The following is a 19,510-nucleotide window of genomic DNA, read 5'->3' as shown; positions in this document are numbered from 1 at the left end:
GCGTTTAATTTTAACGGTTGTGTGTGTGTTTTCAACACATCATGCAGTTGATATATGGGTTTGGGACTAATGAGCTATGCCAATTCTGCAACTCCTAGTAGATCCTTGTATCCAGCAAAGAGGATATAGATAACCCTATACTGCAGCACAATATTGAATAATTATGCAAAGTATTTCATTTAATCTGACTAGAAACAGTAATTTGTGAATTTATTAACTAAATCTACTGAAGCCTGTATCATAACATTCAAGTATGTAGTTTATGTAACTAGTTCTTGTGCTTGCATTAGTATGATGTGCCCACTGGTGTGTGTAATTATTAGAGCGATTAGCATCACATTTAACAATAAGCTGATGACAGCATTTCATAAGGCTCCAGCTCAGACATCTCCTGGGCTGGATCTTCAGACACCTTAAACACATTCAGCACAACCATGTAAAATCAACAGCAGCGAGACAATGCTATCAATACATTATTATTATTATTATTATTATTATTATTATTATTATTATTATTATTATTATTATTATTATTTAAAAGCCATTACATCTGGTTTCACAAAAATAAAATAAATCTAGATAGTATGAAATAACCCTTATACAAATAACAACATGGAAAATAACTTTTGATAGTCTTGAAACTTACAGTTCATCATCTGAACAAGGTGAAAGTGCAATCATTATCGAGCAGTCTTTTGCCGTCATTGCTACCCTGTACTGTTGAACCTAGGAAACAGAAACAGTAACACATGAAAGTTATAACAGCCCCATTTTGGTTATTTTTTAATGTAATTGTTATAATCTTCGATATATTATTTACTGAAATACGTCCAGATAACGAGATTCTAATTCTGATTACAATCATCCTGGAAGTATTTACATCATAGCTGGTTAGAGCACTTAAATCTGTGTTTTTATCTTTTAAGAACTCTTATTTCATGTGGTTGGTTCTAAAGAAAGTTTGTTTATTTCTACTTCTTACTCTACACAATTGGGAGGAGTTTCAGTTGTGCAGTGATGATCGTAGTCCAGCAAGGGTTAATACGAGACACACTTCATTGCAACACTAATGTGCAACTTTCCATTTGCAGTTTTTTTTTAACCTTAATAAAGAGATATGCAAAACATGTACCAACACAGATTTGTTTTACCTTTCGAACTGCGTAGTCAACTGTTCCATCATCTTCAGATTGTGAATTTCGCAATTTTTCAAAGCAATTTTCGTTGTACGGCCCATCGATCTGTAATCTGATCCTAGGCAAAATATGACATGTTTTAAGGTATTGCTAGGTTGACGTTTAAAATACACACCATTTCTGCACTAAGGTACAGAAAGGCTACCCTAAGATAACTAACTTCTTTCAGTGCCTAACACAGTTAAACATGTTTTAATGGTGTTTAAATGGGTAATGGATGTTTACATATTCATGGAAATCTTTAAAAAAAAAAAAAAAAAGTACTTGCAGCTTAGAGCATGTGAAAACAAAAAGGTTTTACATAGAAACCACCCTTTAGCCAAAACACAAACAGCACTGGTAAAGACAACAATTCTGAGCTTGTTTCAACTACAAATCAAACCAAAACCAATGTGGATGTAACTGGCATTGACGTTGCAATTTACAAGGTACTAAAATCAATCTAAAAGCAGCAGGTCTCGTGTTGGATTATGACACCCCTTCAAAAGCACCGTATTACTTTAACAGCAAATGCACAAAACAGACATACCAGCAATTCCGATTATATACAGCAAGTTAAGTTAGGTGTTTCATTATAGAAAAACAGAAAATAGTCCTGTTCTTGAGCACCATCTTGTGGCAACGTAAACTATTACAAGTATTACAACTTCCTTAGCCGCACATCTCTACAAATACCTGTTGTAGTATAACAAAAAATATGCCTTACTATAAAACTACAAACATTAAGCCAAAACAGTGCTGTAAGCTTTGTGAATGAAAGCTTCATATTTCTGCCCTTATGTAGAAGTGGCTTACCTTTCTTTAGGGAATTCCCCCAAATATTGTTCCACTCGATTATACAAGGGGTGAAGTCCTTCAATATCTACATTATCCAGCATCTGAGTTTGGAGAATCTTAGAAAGAACGCAATCTTTAGGCAGACCACAATGACCTAAAAAGGCAATTAAAATGATTAGAATAAATTTATATTTTCTAAATGCCATTTTATTTCTTATAAAAGAAAAGGCTTTAATTTAGAATGTGTGCTACAAGTGTTATTTTATTTTTTATAAATTTAACAGATATATACATACAAATGCACAAGTATAATTTACTCACTGTTCAATATATACACACACACACACACAGTTCCTCTTACAATTAAGGTCACACATGAAGTAAAAGAAGAGAGCACTGACTCTTACCTTTACCTTTCCTTAGGATGTCTCTGTGGAAGTGGCTTGCATCGCAGTGGGCCCTTCCCTCTGAAATGTGCACCTTCCTGATTTCACCTGTCCTGCAGGTGCCCGAGTTACTTAGCAATGCTGTTGTGATCACGTTAACGAGTTCATTGATAACGGTCCTTGTGCAATGTGGACCGTGGATTAGACCATTGGCAGGAAAGAAGTATGGTTTCAAGTGTTGAGTGAGTTCATTCAAGTCCTGCAGGCAATCCTTGTCATCCTTACAACCATATATTAGCTCCCCATTCTTCATAGATCAGAGAGAGACAGGGAGAATTATTTATATAAAACACAGTTATGACCCAGTGATTTCATATGGCTTGCACACCTCTCAAGGGAGAGTGTTTGAAAATAAACAGTAGAGGAACATACTTTAAAAAGCACAGACATCCTAGCAAAATAATTTTAACTACTGTAATTGGTTCAACAAATAATGCATTACATTTCTTCAGAAAAAAAAAAATCCTACAAACTTAAATAGGAGCTTCCTCACAGTAACAGTTCTACGTAAAGAGTGATTTAAAAACAAAAAGTCACTTTAAGTTCCTATGTGTTTCAAGTGGCCCATAAAAAAGGAGTGGAAAAGTATACTAGTTATCAGACATGGTTAACACTCATGAGCTGCTGTTGCTCCACCACAGTTGGACAGGTCAGGCCTCAGCTGGCTTAAAACTAAAACACATTATTTTAGACGCAATCAACTGAATGTCATGTCATGAAGAGAGAAAAAAAAAAAAAAAAAAAAAAAAACCTACAAAAAACTACTAAAAAAAAAAAAAAAAAAAGCCCAGGCAACTGCTGTATAATAATGAACATACCTTAAAGATTTTCAGGTTGTTTTGTGCCTCTTGTAGCAAGTTCTTTAAGGCAAAGGACATTCTCTGTTTGTTTCTACAATAAATAAATAAATAAATAAATAAATAAATACTAAAAGAGCACCAGTGCTACGCCAATAAAATAAACTGCTATCCTCGCTGCTGACTCAAGTGTCAAGGACCAACAACACTCAAAATGCCAGAGTGCCAGTGCAGGAAAAATAACTCCACTCAATACACAGACGGGTTATCCAGGCCTAGTCTTGCGTATGCCTCTATATAATGTGTGTAGGATTTCCATACAAGACAAACTATTTGAACATTTATATTTACAAAACATGGGATATAGAATGTTGTCCTTACTGTACATGTAGATGATATTCAAACACATGTACAAAAGATTAACTACACCAGTCAAACAGTAATTTAATAAAGCCCCTCAGTAACCATGGTATGAAGCAACACATATACTATGTTCCTTACATGTTTAACAGTACATTTCAGAAAAAAATACAATACTCACCCCGAGAAAAGGTCAAGAGGGCAGTATCGACTCATTCTTTTCCACTTTCCATTAGCTAACTGTTGAAATATGTAAGAATAACAGAATACTTGTCAAACAAAATGCAGGAGTGAAGTTGGGAAATCTCTGTCTACATCATTACATTACTGGTATTTCACAGTTGTGATAAACAGGATAGACAGATAAATGTACTTCCACAATACCTGAACAGGTTTGCATATTACAGCAGCACTTAACAGTGCACATTAAAACAAACAAAAACAAAATATAACTTTTGTTTGTTTTTTAGGAACTAGGATAGACCACTTAATATAAAGCTAAGACTAGAGAATTGGCAGCTACATATTAAAGTAACAGGAACAACATATCTGCTATACATTGGCTCTCATTTATTTATAAGTCCTCAAAGGTCATATTCCACCCTAGTTGAAACAAATGTGCCAATACAGATTATGTTGATGGTGCAAATGCTCTGTATGTGAATGCAACATGCTGGAACATGTGGAGAGAGGAGAGAGCCTGCTGCTCTGCCTGAGATGCACCAACAAATGGGATTTATTTACAGGAAATGGCAGCTGAGGATCGGCTGGGAGATCCACGACCAGCTGGTGGGCGTGTCCCAGCGGAACCACCGCGTGTTGAAGTGGGGTCATGGTTTTAATCAGTGGGTACTAGTTGGTCCTTTAGAGGATTTTAACATCTCTGACAGTATAGGAGGGTGTAGCAGCATAGGTTCCTGCGGCGGGACCTTTACAGCTGGACCAGCAAAGCAAATGACCATGACATATTTTACAATAGTATGCAGGTATTTCCATATATGCCCAAAATCTGATACTCTAAATAATGTTAATACCAAGTTTCATTTCAATAAGCAGACAATACTTTATGGGCAATTTAATATATATTAATACTTGGTTTACCTTTAGGTGTTGATGCATGCAGAATCGACACACTCTGTGTTTAACATCCTTTGTGACGTGACTTGAAAAAGGCAGAAAACCACATTTTGGCTGCAAAAAAACAAAAAAAATGTAATAAGAATCTCTGGAGCTGTAAGAGGGGACATCGTTAGGGTACCCTTAACTACCTTTCCATTTAAATATATTCTACTTTCTAGTTTGTATTGCATCTTCTGATGTACAGGGTGGTTAAAGATTTGGACAGTTAGTCAATTTGTAGTGGTCTGCATCACAAAAGCACCACAGGAAGCCAGTACCTGGAGTTATTGATACAGGGGCACCAGCAATGTCTCTAAAGTCCTGTCTGATTAGAATCATACAGGTATGTCATGTAAAAAAAAAAAAAAAAAAAAGACACCCATAAGGAAGTTGTTGGTCACTATCATGCAACAGCTTCATTATTACTCAGTACATAGATCAGATATTTAAAAACCTTTGTGAAATACATATTTTCTTAGTGACGCAAACTTGATTGCGATGAAAAACAACTGATTTTCAGAGGTTATTCCCGTTTGTGTCTTCAACTGTCATCACATGAACCCACAGAACAAGAACTCACGACTTGCTGCCCTGCATTCCATTTGACTCATTTACCTTTATTTCTATACAAAGCGGGGGCCCGCTTTCACTGAAACGACAAGTCTGCAGTTTGGTTAGATTTGGTAGGCACAATGCATAGCCGCTGAAAATATCCATCACCTTATCACAGCGGGATTCTGAAAAAGACGACAAGAGAGCGCATTTCCAAAACATGTACTCTAGTTTTAATTTAATCCTTTCTTTTTTTAAAAGGAGAAACAGGTTTTCACTGTACTTGAGGTGCCCCTTAGCGGAGAAATGTTGTCATTGTAGGAAGGATCAAAGAGGACAGTGGAGGACTTTGTCCAGAAATAAGTCAATATCCCTCTTAAAAGGAATGCGAGCAAAGGTTTTCAAATCAATTTATGTGGCTCCTGTTAGAACAGGCCACCCTAATCATTTGATTATATGCTTGTAAATGATTTTGTACTTCAATGTTAAATATGTCTTCAATTACAGTATCAAATAATCAGAGTTTTGCTTGCATTCAGCACTTTTTATTTAGTAGTCGCCAATTGTTTATAATTTTCTCCCAATTTAGAACGTCGAATTATTTTTAGGCTAAGCTCACTGCTATCACCCCCGCCCTGAGTCAGGAGCAGTGAAGACGAAGTGAAGCTGTCCTCTGAAGCGTGTGCCTGAGGCCGACTGCTTCTTTTCACACTGCAGACCAACCATGCAGCCACCTCAGAGCCACAGCGTCAGAGGACAATGCAGCTCTGCGCAGCTTACAGGCAAGCCCACAGGCGCCCGGCCAGCCTACAGGGGTCGCTGGCGCGTGGTGAGCCGAGAACACCCTGACCGACCTAAGCCAGGGTGTCCTCGGCTCAAAAATCTTTTAAAAAAAGCTTTTTTGCAAAGAAAAAAAAAAAGTTGTTTTTTTGTATCTATACTTCAATGCTTCTTTGTCTACACTACTTGTACACCAGTGTTTTAATAAGTATTACTGCCTGTGACACTGACAGTAATTTAAGCATATAAAAGCAAGATCATTTTATTTATAAAGTGTCTTGCCTCCAGAGTTTTTGTTCGATGATCCCTTACAAGTTAAAAGAAAACTTAAGACAGATAGAGAAGAATGCCCCAAAAGCATGCGTTTCTAAAACTCTTACCTGGTCTTTCTTGTTCAACCTTTAAAGAGAGCTGCCTAACAAAATCCAATGGTAGATGTACAACCTCCTGAAAAAAGAAATACATCAAAATAAAGCTTTCGATGTTGTAATGTGCAGGCTTACCAAGCAAAATTAGACGATGCACTTTTAAATTAGGAGGGTGCCACTCCACAGTGTTGCTAGTCTTTCAAAATGTGAATCCTTTTTGGTTGTAAAATGCTATTATTGGAATAATACAAAATGTAACCATTTTTTGTTCACCTAACAATATTGTTCTTTTTACTGTGGCTCTGAAAAGATTCACTGTTCTAATAGAATCTGCATTTAGTAAACTGTGATGAGGCATCCATAAAGCCCAATTTGGAGTCTGTTTGCACCACTGCAAGGTTAGCTCCCATTTTTGTCATCATGCAGAAAATGAATCCCAGCGCTACAATGAAACAAGACATTAATTTAACTCCTCAGACGTTCCTTTGAAGAAACAGAGGCAGAACATATATATATATCAAATAACATACCCCATGATGGACATAATTCTCTCCCAGAAACGGCTTCATGACATTCTTACTAAAGTCAACAATGTTCTGTAGATGGCCAAATGCTTCCTTTGCTGCCTGAAAGAAATAAAGCACACTTGTATTAAAACTCCACAGTGTACATCTCAATAACCACGTACTATTTATTTTCCTCTCTTGATTTCATCAATACAATGTTCTCAATTATTACTGATCCAGACTGATTAGGAATTCGAATTAGGGTAAGTTCAGATATTTAAATAGATAGTGAGATTTTGTTTAATTAAAAGTCAGTCTACTATGCCCAGGTTGTATTCCAAAAATCAATGAAACTCTACTTGATCCAGACCACTTATTACATTTTTTGGTTTTGTTACATAACCATCCCCTTCCCCAACGAAATATAGATATCTAAGATGGAAGACGAAAAAATAAAAAAGGCAGGTATGTTAGGCCTGTCGTTTCTTTCCAAATGAGAAGTTTCAGTTCAAGAAACACTGGGGTGAAGACAGAGTGGAGGTTCTCATTCAAGAACTAAAGAAGCTGGACGGAGCTTGTTCCTGATTGCACATCCGAACACTACTAACAGGCCATGTGTACTGAAGAAACAGCGCCGACTGTGCTGCTACGTGCAGTTTGAATACATTTACATAGATTTAAATTTACAGGATTATACAGAAGACATACATTTTTGTTTTGTTTCAAATGTAAAAATCAATGCTGAACACCAAACTACCCTTATGAAAGGTTTACTAGTAGACTCCCGAAAAATGCATAATGGAAAATCTATAAAGGTTGGTTGAAGCAGCTGTTGCTGTTGGCATAAAAGTGGATGAAATCTCTGGGATTTAATGTCAAAACATAGGTCAACTCAACAACAGATGACTCACTACTTCATTATAGAATGCCTTGTGTTTAGAGTAATGGAGAGTTTTGCTCCATCATTCTTGAGCTCAAAAACAAACAAAAAAAAACGTTATCCATTACAGTTCTTGAAGTTTTTCTAACCTAACCATTTCAAAACTTTATACACAGCTGTGGTATAATGGCCTTTGCCTATCAACTGTCTTGAACTTGAAACCTACATTTGAATCGCCTCTCACTTCTTCATTTTGAGAAACTATGGAGACTTCTTGTAACTGTCAATGCTTGTAATAGTTACTGAATTTCCCTCTCAGCATTTCTGATGAATTTACTGGTGGTGCTATTTCTCTTTGTTTTGATCTCAATGTGTTTAAACTCTGTTTTTCTGCTGATATGATCTAACTTGCTCCATTTTGTTTTGTGCATTAGGTCACCTTAAATGAGGCTTTGGTCTCATTTAAACTAAAGAATAATCAAACAAAAACGACACCCTTGGAAATGAAATTTAAAAAATCAAATCTGTAAGAAAGAACAGTTACAACATATGAAACAATACTTAAATTTATAATAAACATTGTAAAACTTTTGTTATTCATGAGATTGATTTAGTAATGTTCATTACTGGATTGGTGGAATAAGGTTCACCCGTTACATAATCTTTACCATCTACAGTATGCTATGCATTTTTTAAAATGATAAATATATAGACCATGAAGGTCCTGCAAGATTAGAAGCTTGCTATATTAATAGAACTTGGACTTCAAATTGAACAACCTTTTGTTTGTTTATTCTGGCTGTGAAGGAGAATTCTGGACAGAAATGAATGCATCTGTGAACAGCTGGAGTTGGCTTTCATGAGAAGCAGAGGTTCTGGTAATGACTGTTAGTACCCTGTACTGCTGTTCTCTTTTTCCCTTGCAAGTCTCAGAGTTGTAAAAGTTCTTACCTTATGGGAGTTTCCAGGTTCTTCAGCTGGATATTTTAAAAAGCGCAGAACTTGAGAGTGCTGGAATAAACAGAAAAATATATTTGTACGAAACAAACACTTGTGTATTAGGTTTTAACATCTGGGGCTCATCCCATGAAATAAATTGGCAAATCAGAAAAATCCCGAAATTACCATCTCAGAAAGTGACAAAATGATCCAATGTGCAAATGCAAATATGCTGGAAAAGGCAATACCTTGTCAATGGCCTTATGCAGACCATAGTTGCACAATGTAGCATGACATAGGAAGGGTTGATTGCACATAAAAAGGTCTAAGGTATATTAATCTCCTGAAGTACAATACTTGCCGTGCCAATATTTGACATAACTGAAAATCATAATGGTGTTTTCCTACCCATTGTCAAATTATGAAAATATATTTGCGCCAACTTTCATTTATTTTCTTTAGTTTAAGACACAATGATAATTAATTCTTCCCAGGGTGGTCTTTCTGCAAAGTTACTTAAAGTGTGGAAAATGAGATATGCTGAAAATAGTATTTACAGGAAACCTTACTGCAAGTGATAATGAAATATGAAATGTGTGTTAAATTGTACATTTGACCACTTGTCCAGGTCGAAACTGTACTGTGGGTGTTGTCAAGTGGTTGAAAATGAGGAGTCGAACCTGTCAAAGTTCCAGTATATTTTCCTCTAGAGGAATTATCACTTTCTGATGTTGCTACTGGGGCATTATGCCTTTTTTTCCTGAATGGTTTAGGATGCAAATATAGCCTTCAACAATGTATTACTTTTATTACATAAATAAAAGAAAAGGAAAAAAAGAAAAGGAAAAACCCTTGAACCAGGAAACAATGAAGTGCATTTAATTGGAGTGACAACTCCATTTATTGCATTTAAAAGGTTGCAGTGCAAGACTTGCACTTCAATGTAATCATATAATTACAGATTACTGCATCATTTTAAAATTATGTTATGCAACACAGACAAGGCAAACATTCTTCACTGTTGATAACGATAAACTAAGTGGCCGTTTAAAAAAAAAAATAATAAGAAGTACAACTGATGTTCCATGAATTTGAGAAATGCAAATTACTGTCTTCCGTGTTAAAAACTAAAATAGAAAATACTCTTGCAAAGACTGTCAGTATCCATAAACTGTTTAGGCAAATGTGGTTTTAATCCAAAGTGCACAGCTTGATGTTCATCTCAAAAGACCTATGCTGTATGTACCCTGTTAGACTGAAAAAAACAAAAAAAAACAACCTATTTTCTACCATACTACCATAGATAATGTACAATCCAGCGATGAGCCCCTTTCATCCCATGGATGTGTTGTCACGATCCAAGGCTCTAGTTTACAGTTTTGATTAATCATATTACTGACACTGATGTTGTGCCTGTTACCTGATTGCACAGTTTGAAGCGTCATCTAAATCTGTTTTACTGGGCGTTGCAAAAGGAATGCAGTGGAAGAATAAACTAAACATTAGTCATTTATAAATAATACAAACCATGTGTCAGACATGAGTTACAATCTGGAATCTTGTGTTCTATCAGCTTAACTGAATGTATACAATGGAGTAAATAGCAAAGCTATTTTTCCACTGTTTTCAAGGTCCCTGGCCCATTTAAACAAACAGAAACCCCATTCCCATGGATTTGAAATGAGAACATTTAAACAAACAAAAAAAAACCTCAGCATGAATCATCTTCCAAATGGCCTACTTTGTAGATCGCACAAAGGACATGTTTAAGTTTTTACTACAGTGCAAGATGAGAATGTGAATCCCATTTATTCTGCCACCATTTTGTACATTTACTTCTACTGTAGCAAGTATTACTGTAGACTGGAGTCCTATTTGCAGCAAAATACGGCAGCTCAGGATCCCCAACAGCTGCTGCACAGAAAGTGAATTTATAGTGTGGGGGCAAAATAAACTGGCTTCACCCAAGTCAAAGTCTGTTCAATTCTGGTAAAGGGAGCTTTGTTAGTACATGAACGAAAGGATCATTACAATAAAAATTTACTGGTTTTGTAAAATTACTGTCCTCGATGAAAAAAAAAAAAAAAAGCACTGCGAAAACAACCCATATTCAGAAAATGGGTTGTCAAATATAATACAATAAAAGACAGAAGTATTTTGATCAACCAAGGAAACACTTTACTTTATAGCAATCTTGCAGGTGTGGGAGTTGTAAAACAATGGGTTTGTTACCTTTCAAATAACAATGCATGGCAAATTGTACATCAGCTTTTCTTTTTTGAATTACCAGCTGCTGATACCTTCATCAAGAACTGACAGCTAACCAAAAATATAACGAAGAGGGTCTACATTGCAACCAGATGTTTCCTTTTTGCACTTAGCTTCCTTTTTGCCTTGATTGTTTTTTTTTTTGTTTGTTTTTTTTGAAGAGCAGCTTTCACATATTATTAGACTACCTTTGGCAACGACATACCACACACCTACTTTGACTAGAGCTAAATGATGCTGTTAGACAGGATAAAATTAATCTGCAGACATTTCAGAATTTGCATCCCTATTTTAAGTCTAGATATCTGTGAAATGAAAGCAGACAGTTAAAAGCAGTGCAACGTTGCTCCCAAACCTGTTTCTTACAATAATTAAGTACATTTGGGCCATATTAAAGTTTTCTGAGTAATGACTTTATCAAAGTGCTCGGTCAATGATTTGAACCTAACTCACTTCCAAAATATGTGTTCCTGCGATTTATTTTCTTTTAAGCAATAGTTTAAAAAGTGGTTCATTTCCGTATTCCAGTTTACCAATGATGTGCCTTCTACAAAAAGGGTCAGGTTACAAGGCTCTGCAAAGGGAAATTGCAACTAAAACACTGCTGCATCTTTGAACACAAAGCCATCCTTGACTTTCATTCCACTTTTTGGCTGCTGGTTTCTCTTATTACATACATTAAATGTGATATCAGAGTGCCTACTGTACATCTGTCCAGAAACATTATAATGCATTCAAAAATTTGGAATAGCTGTGGCTGTACCCTAGATTTGCCACAATGTTTGATCCTTGACTCCAGAATAACATTGAGAGTTGGTTCTTACTAATTTTTAAACTATGATTTTTCCTTTTTCTGTTTTTTGAAGACATGCAGTTGTTACACACAAGTAGCAAACAGATGCTATGTCTTGCAAGAATAAAATTACGCCATGCTCAACCTACTTTGGTGGTTTCAGGACTGGCATTTCTGTTTTCTTTGTTTGTTTCTACTACTTTGCCATTTTTAGTTTGGAAAAACTTCAAACAAAAATAAACTGAATTATACAATTGGAATAGTTTAAAGTTCAATGATTTAAAAAAAGCAACAAAAAGCACATGCAAGTTTTAGATTGGAGAGCATGGTCACTCTGAATACTGGGTCTCTGGGCAGTGAGAGTGCCACAGTGGCTAAAAAAAAGGAAAGCAGCCTCTCAGAAATGGAGAAATGAGGCGGCCTGCTGTAAAGGGCAACTAATTCAGAAATGACACACAGGATTCAGACCTAGATTGAAGAGCTTCGTATGTCAACAAGAGAATCTTGATTATAAATGGAGAAATTAGATATTACCATCCATCCATTATCTGCAAGCGCTTAATCTTATAGAGGGTCGCGGTGAGCCGAAGCCTAACCTGGTAGACATAGGAGTGCAAGGCGGGACTACACTCTGGATGGGACGCCAGCCCATCGCAAGGCAACTAAGGAGCAATTTAGAGAGGCCAATCCACCTAGCCAGCATGTCTTTGGACTGTGGGAGGAAACCCACACTAACATGGAAAGAACATGCAAACTTCACACAGACAGACACTGTTTGGAATTGAACCTAGGACCCTGTAGCTGTGAGGCAACAGCACTAACCACCGCGTCACCCGCTAAATTAGATATTACCATATAACACAATTCTTTTAACAGGGACTGCGCAGAGTTGAATGAAAAAATGAATTTTGGTTGCATGTGTGGGTTAATCTAAAGCTAATTTACAAGGCTACAAGCCTACATTCATATCTTTTGATAAATAATCTGAAATGTTAAACCTCAGTACTGTGCATACTGTACTTTAACCAAACCCACGTTTCCAATAAAACATTGCTAAAGGTGGGGTTTGGGTGCAGTAAGCATACTTTAGACTACAACAAAGACTTGCACAGTGTCCTTGGAATTTACCCAATAGAATAACATATTTAATCATAGCTGTTTCTCCCAAATACTATACTACTATTATGGCTTCTGGTAGACTGGCAATATCATTTTGTAGTTCCTTTGATTACATAATGTTATATAAAAAGATCCAAATTATGTTCATATCTTTTTTTTTTGTTTTGTTTTAAATGATCTCTCAATGCTAAAATTCTAGGTGATTGAAAACTTTTGGCCACAGGGTCATTCAACATCAACTCAACCAAAATCCAGGCAGATTCCGACCTCAGGATTAGATTTAGCTTATATTTCGGAGTGGAAGATAAAGAAGGTATGAAACCAGGCTCAAACGATGAATATTTACTGAGACACTCCCCCTTTGTGTGTGTGTGTGTCACGGGGGGGGGGGGGGGGGGGGGGGGGGGGGGGGGGGATGTCTCGTTTTGGAGCGATTTTGATGATCTAAATATTGTATTTAGAATGTTAGTAGCCCTATGAATACTGTACAGACCGTCAGTTGGGTCTTCTGTAGAATTCTTACAGGTATCACTTTCAAATTGCTTCTGTTTGTTCATAATGTAATTGGCTTTCTGTTTGCAGCTCTGCAACTGTCTGTCTGATTGAATCGCCCCACAAAACGGCTTCAGGATGAAAATGTCACAAATGGTCACACCTTTGAAGGGCTGAAACACCTTGCGGGACAAACTGAGTTTCTGTGGTCTTATAGATGAGGGTTTTAAGGACTTGTTGTAAAAATATTGACTGAGTAATCTGTCTCCTTCATAGGTTTAATAAATGTAAAACGTATCTGTGTTGTTTTGCACTATATTGTACAATATTAGCAAACAGTTTGCGTTTAAACCAAGACAAAACATAAAACGCATATGTACTGCTGACCTCTTATTTCTACTTCGTTGCGATCTTTAAAAATGGCAGTAAGAGGTCAAAAATACATTTGTAGCTCTGTGACAAACCACTGTAATATAAAGATATCACGTGTATGTTTTATGGTTTGAATGCCAGTGTGAATGTTATTTTATGGTAAAAGCATATATCTCAATTTTATTTTACAGTGATGTCATTACTATAGGTAGACATTCCACACAAAACTACCAAATAGCCTTCCAATCAATCTAAAAAGTATATAAGTACATATTTACCGACACTTCACTGTGCTGTAAACGACAGGTGGATCTGTACGACTTTCCAGTACATAAACAGCGCCCTCTTTACGTCTAGGAGGACGTATGTGCAAGTAAAGATTTCTAAGTACTGTATCTCTGATCAGGAATGCCCATCAGAAAAAATACAATTCAAACAAACTATAAACAGTGCAATATTGTACGTACAGGTCTTGCTCGTAAAGGAACTGCAGTGAGCAGAGCCTGCTACTGTACATTGTGTGTTATGTCTTAAGGGAAACTAGAAGGGCATTAGCTATAATACCTTACCTTACAACTAGTTCTGCCAGGGTTGCATTTATTGGGTAAACAGTAACAAGGAACATATTGTTCCACCAAGGTTTCTTACCAGTAAAACTCTGTGGTCATTTATTTAACCCTCAGAACAAACTGCAAACTCACTCTTCCTCACTGAATTTCTTTCCTCAATCCAGAGCTTAAAGCTCGTTCAGAGAAATGTTTAAGTGTTAGTTCACTAGATATATTTCATTGAAGTCTGATATTTAGGCCTAAATTGCATATGTAAAGCAAGCGGAGTAAAACCGTTTTGGTTTCCAAACCCTAACTGGAAAACCAGCCCAATACTGTTGGCAATACTGTTCGATATATTCTGAAAATACACCGGTAGAAGCATCAAGTGCCTGTGCCAGTCAGTACTCACTGTAAGACCTACTGCGCCTGCAGAATGGCTATTAAATAAACCAGATCAATCCATTAGTCTTATTCACGTCACTTGCTGCAAAAATTAAACAAATAAATAAAATCAGCCCTCATTTTAAGCTTTGTACTGGTACTTTATCAAATTTTGATAACCGATGGACTCTAAAGATTAAGAGGGCGTGCCAAATAACACATCATACTGTATACAGACTCGTATAAAATTGTATAATAACCTAGCAATGCGCAACTTTTATTTTTCACTTGATGCGTCTAGTGCTTCTTTCTATTTTAGTATAGTACAATATTAACAAGAATAGCAGACAAACCTTAGTTGCAATTTGTCATAACGCAGCCGGTTCGGACACAGTGTCCGCTGTACACGTGCACACACACACACACACACAGCAATAAAACAAAATGCTAAAGTACATTTTTTCCGGTTTTCTATAATAAGGGCGTGACAGTTGCTAAGTTCTCGTCCTTTATATATGATAAGCGGTACTTTCAGTCCCGTTACTGCAGTCGTCGACGTGTGGCAGACGGGTTCTGGTTTCGTACGTGTCTGGTATGATGGTGGTACTTCACACTCAGTGCTGGTAGGATTGCCGGGCCCTTGATATGACTTCTTACATAAAAGCCTTGATGTACTGATAACACAAACAGTGCTAAAGAGTAAACAAAGTTTAAAAAAAAACAACAACAAAAAAAACAGTGACAACTCACCTGAATATGAGAGACCACAAGGCTCTTGTTCCCTTCTCCGTGATATTTCCACTCGTTCTGGTCCATTTTGTCCACTTCCATAACACAGGTGGTTTTGAAGTGTTCGTCTCCTTTAATGTGCTGGTTCTTTCGACAAGTAATTGTTATAAACCATAAATAACAAACTGAAGTGAGTCTGTCTGTTTCACACAGGCACACCGACTGACTACTACCGCTTTGTACAAGGAAATCCCACCCTCTGACTCTCTATTGGCTATTGGGTATAAACATGCTTCTTATTGGCTTAGGTATCAGTAGTGACAGACCAGCAGTTTAACCGGGACTCAGTTGGATCGGTCACATTGTAGCCCTGCGAATTAAACCAGGAAATCCAGCCTCGCTCGTCATAGGCACGTAATATGTACTTCTCGTTTCAGAATTTGTGGAGAGAAAATTAATATTGTATCTGCTATAGGCCACTGACAGCGTTGTTTTTGTCAAAATGTTTTTTTTTTTTTTTTTAGCAGAACACGATTCAGACCAAGGCTGGCGGGGTAATGTATTTTACAGACTTTACCAAAATGAACAAAATGAATGATTTACATGGGATCGTTTTGGATTACTAGAATGTGTTGAAATTATTTTCATTTATTTCTCTGGGGTTCATAGTGTATTTTTAAAATAAGCACGATTGTCATATACAACTCACAACTACTTGTACTATTACTATACTGTATATGCTACCCTTTCGAAACCTGTGGAGGCGGATAGCAGGAATAACCCTGGTTTATGGTCACCAATATGAAAAATACATTAGTGACACATTTCTAGTCAAGGCTGAATTCTGCAACTTGGACAAATAACGATTGGTTCATGATTTACCATTCTTTGCACTGGTGAATGTAAAAATATACTTAATGCACAAACGGAATCGCATTTTATATAAGCTTTTATGTATTTTGTGCCCGTGGCCCCATATATATATATATATATATATATATATATATATATATATATATATATATATATATATATATATATGTTACACATCACAAAACGTTCCTCTTGCTTACATGTGCAAACCCAAGCCAAAGAGGTCTCTAATGTGGTATCTCCCTCTTGTGGACACAGAAAGGAACTGTAAATATATGCTGTAGTAAAAGTTGTTTTCTATACGACATATGCAAATTCCTGATAGCAAAAAAACAATGTTAGAACATATTCTGTTGGCAGATGTGACACATCTTGTACACATCATGAGCTGCTCTCATGTCTCTGAGTCAGAACTGCACAGCTCCAGTCCTGTAACACGAATCACCTTGAGCTTTAAAGGTTTTTATTGGAATGGCCTTCTCTGCACTAGTTACTGTACAAGTCTATATACCCTCCCATCAAGTTGTATAGATAAGACAGCTGTCATTGATTTTACAGTACTGCTGCTTCTCCATAGTGCGGTGTACCCAAAATCTACTAGTTCTTTAATGTAATACAGATAACACTCAATTTATAAGAATTCCTCTGGCAACGTATGTTGTTCTTGAAGTCAGGGGATTTGGAATTACATGATTTGGGAGGGCAGGGATATTCTGGTTTTGGATACTTGGCAGGTGTAGTAATAGTACAAAAATAAAACTAAATAAATAAATGTGGCTTTATTTAATTCTTGTAGTGCTGGCCCACACTGATAGAAAATCGTGCATTTTAGCTTAATGATGATTTGATAATCCCAAAACAGCAATGACATTCATTTATATATTTTTTCAGTGTAGATTTAATGGACCCAGCTGGAGGACTGGGTCCTGGACAAATGTCCTGGGTGTCCTTCCCCAATTCCGGTCAGGATGTTGTACCAGGATGTCAAATATTTACTCTTTGGTGGTCTATTCCTCTTCAACTGTGACAAAAATACATGTTTCTAATGGGATTTGACAATCCAGGGAGATTATATAACCTACCAGCTCCAGGTTACTGTTTGCTCACCCCTGACTTCCTGTCCTCTCCTGCTTCCCCCGCTTGCGTCCATCTGTCTGATTGCACATCATGGTTTATAAAGCAAATCCTTTTTGGATCACTGCTGTTTCTGCCTTCTGCACCTCACAGCAGGAAATCCTCCCATTTCCTTTAATCCAATCTGAAAGGAAACTGAATTGATTAACTGCCTGAATTTCTGTATTACCTGTCTGATATTTCAGAATCTACTCTGAATCTTTGGGAAAAGACCCTTCCTATCTTTTTTATCCCCCCCCAATATATTATATTTTTAACCGATCGCATTGTTCTTAGAACAAGCTGGAGGTTGATTGAAATCCTGTTTAAATTTAGAAAATGTAACTGTACAAAGAGGGTCTTGTATAACTCTCATGACAGAAATGCTGCCAGCCTGATGTCTCCCAGCTCAGGAAACTACAAGAAGACCTCCACTCAAGCATAATTTTGAGTGGGTGTAATCTCATAACAGAAGTGCATTTACAGTCCATGCCTTTCAACAATCACTTAAGATCATGCTGGTAAATTAATAGGCAGCATAACTGAATTGTGTCTGAACACCTGCGATGATGCCCTTTTGTTTAGGAATACTTGTTGTATATATATATAAATCTATCATAATTGTGAAAAAGCTGACCACCATGGGCTGGATTCTCAAAGCTATTTACTCCAAATTGTCATTAATACAATATTTTTCTGAATAGAAAGAAACACCAAATAAACACATACAACAAATATAAAACAACATAATACTTCATTCAAGCCACTGAACTAAAAGTCTGAGTGTTTTGTTTTTATATATTTCTGGCTTGGTAACTTTAATTTATCTCTATCATCTACATTTACTGTATGTGCATTTAAAATGCTCCCCCATAGCTCAGATTATAAAACGCTCACTAGCACGAGGCAAAGAATATTGTAATCAGGTGTTTTAACATTGACAAGCCATTGTCTACCTGCAAAACTAAATGTGACCTGTGCTCCACTTTATCCTTTTGCAGGGCATACACCCCCAGCAGGTTTAAGAGGTTTTACCATTTAAATTCCTAGTCAGGTCATGATTAACATGTCGAGTGCGTGGATTGTGGATTTTACTTCTCTGGTCATTCATCTTTGCTCTGCATTAGAAAGTACAGTATATAACCACCACTATTTCAGCATTCACTTTTCACTGAGTCAATTGTAATTCTCCCAAATGGCAGGCTGGTATTTAGATGTTTTGTTACAAAATGCACTGTCATACTATAACTATTACTGTAAGTGCTGATTTTTTTTTTTGTTTTTTTGTAAGTATACATTCTTGTTAATAGATTTAGGATCTATGGCAAGCCAAATTACCATTTATAAATATCTTAATGTAATTTAAGATATCTTAAAATATTTAAAAGATACCTGCAAAACATTTTGAGATATCTGTAATTCAATTTCAGACATCTTTAAAACATTGTTATCTGCATTATGCAGTTTTTAAGATACCTAAAATTAAGATGCCTGTAAAACAACTGGAGATATCTAAAAATGAAATTAAATTGATTTACAAATCTTTAAATATGTAGATATCTGTAAACCATGTGTATTTTGCTAGCATGGTACACCAAAAAGATATCTTAAAATGATACTTGCCTTTCATTAAGATATCTGCACATTAATTACAGATGTCTTAATTTTATTTTAAAATATAAATACTATTTAAATATATGGTTACAATAAGAGATATGTTATTTAGCCATTTACTTGTGATATCTTCAAATATTTAGAAATGTAAATACATTTGAGATATCTCTTGCCATAAGGATCAGCGTTATAGAATACACAAATACCAGCCTGTTCATCAGCATGAACACTAGCTCCTGCTGGCTGCTGGCTTTCTGAAAAGTAAGCTGGAAGCTGCTAGTGCACTGTGCTACCCCAAATGGAACATTCAAAATAACTACCAATTATCATGAATGAGTGAAATTAAAGAATCACAAAAGCCGAAGATTTGCAGGGTGTGTATATTGCGTGTGGTTTACATGTTACTCTGCCAACTGTTAATACAATGCACCTGAATTTGTTTTGTTAATGTAACTTACCTTCCTGTGATGTTCAGGTGTGACTAT

General features: G+C 36.3%; 1 protein-coding gene across 2 annotated transcripts in view; it reads right to left on the bottom strand.

The window, feature by feature from the left end:
- Window positions 1–15,670, bottom strand: part of LOC121329262 (inositol-pentakisphosphate 2-kinase-like) — an 18,434-nt gene extending 2,764 nt beyond the window's left edge. Inside the window, exons 1-12 of one of the 2 annotated variants that reach the window (XM_041274786.1) lie at window positions 15,447–15,670; window positions 8,733–8,792; window positions 6,926–7,021; window positions 6,408–6,474; window positions 5,311–5,432; window positions 4,678–4,767; window positions 3,758–3,816; window positions 3,238–3,310; window positions 2,381–2,666; window positions 1,992–2,127; window positions 1,152–1,254; window positions 647–726 (exon numbers count right to left, since the gene is read on the bottom strand). In XM_041274786.1, the coding sequence (XP_041130720.1) occupies window positions 647–726; window positions 1,152–1,254; window positions 1,992–2,127; window positions 2,381–2,666; window positions 3,238–3,310; window positions 3,758–3,816; window positions 4,678–4,767; window positions 5,311–5,432; window positions 6,408–6,474; window positions 6,926–7,021; window positions 8,733–8,792; window positions 15,447–15,527 (1,253 nt within the window). In that variant the 5' untranslated portion in view covers window positions 15,528–15,670. The remainder of the gene's footprint in view (window positions 1–646; window positions 727–1,151; window positions 1,255–1,991; window positions 2,128–2,380; window positions 2,667–3,237; window positions 3,311–3,757; window positions 3,817–4,677; window positions 4,768–5,310; window positions 5,433–6,407; window positions 6,475–6,925; window positions 7,022–8,732; window positions 8,793–15,446) is intronic. The other variant, XM_041274787.1, reaches the window with a different exon arrangement.
- Window positions 15,671–19,510: the final 3,840 nt, after the last annotated feature.

This window comes from Polyodon spathula, chromosome 16, assembly GCF_017654505.1.
Source record: "Polyodon spathula isolate WHYD16114869_AA chromosome 16, ASM1765450v1, whole genome shotgun sequence".
Lineage (NCBI taxonomy): Eukaryota > Metazoa > Chordata > Actinopteri > Acipenseriformes > Polyodontidae > Polyodon > Polyodon spathula.
This window is presented reverse-complemented; position numbering and strand designations above follow the sequence as displayed.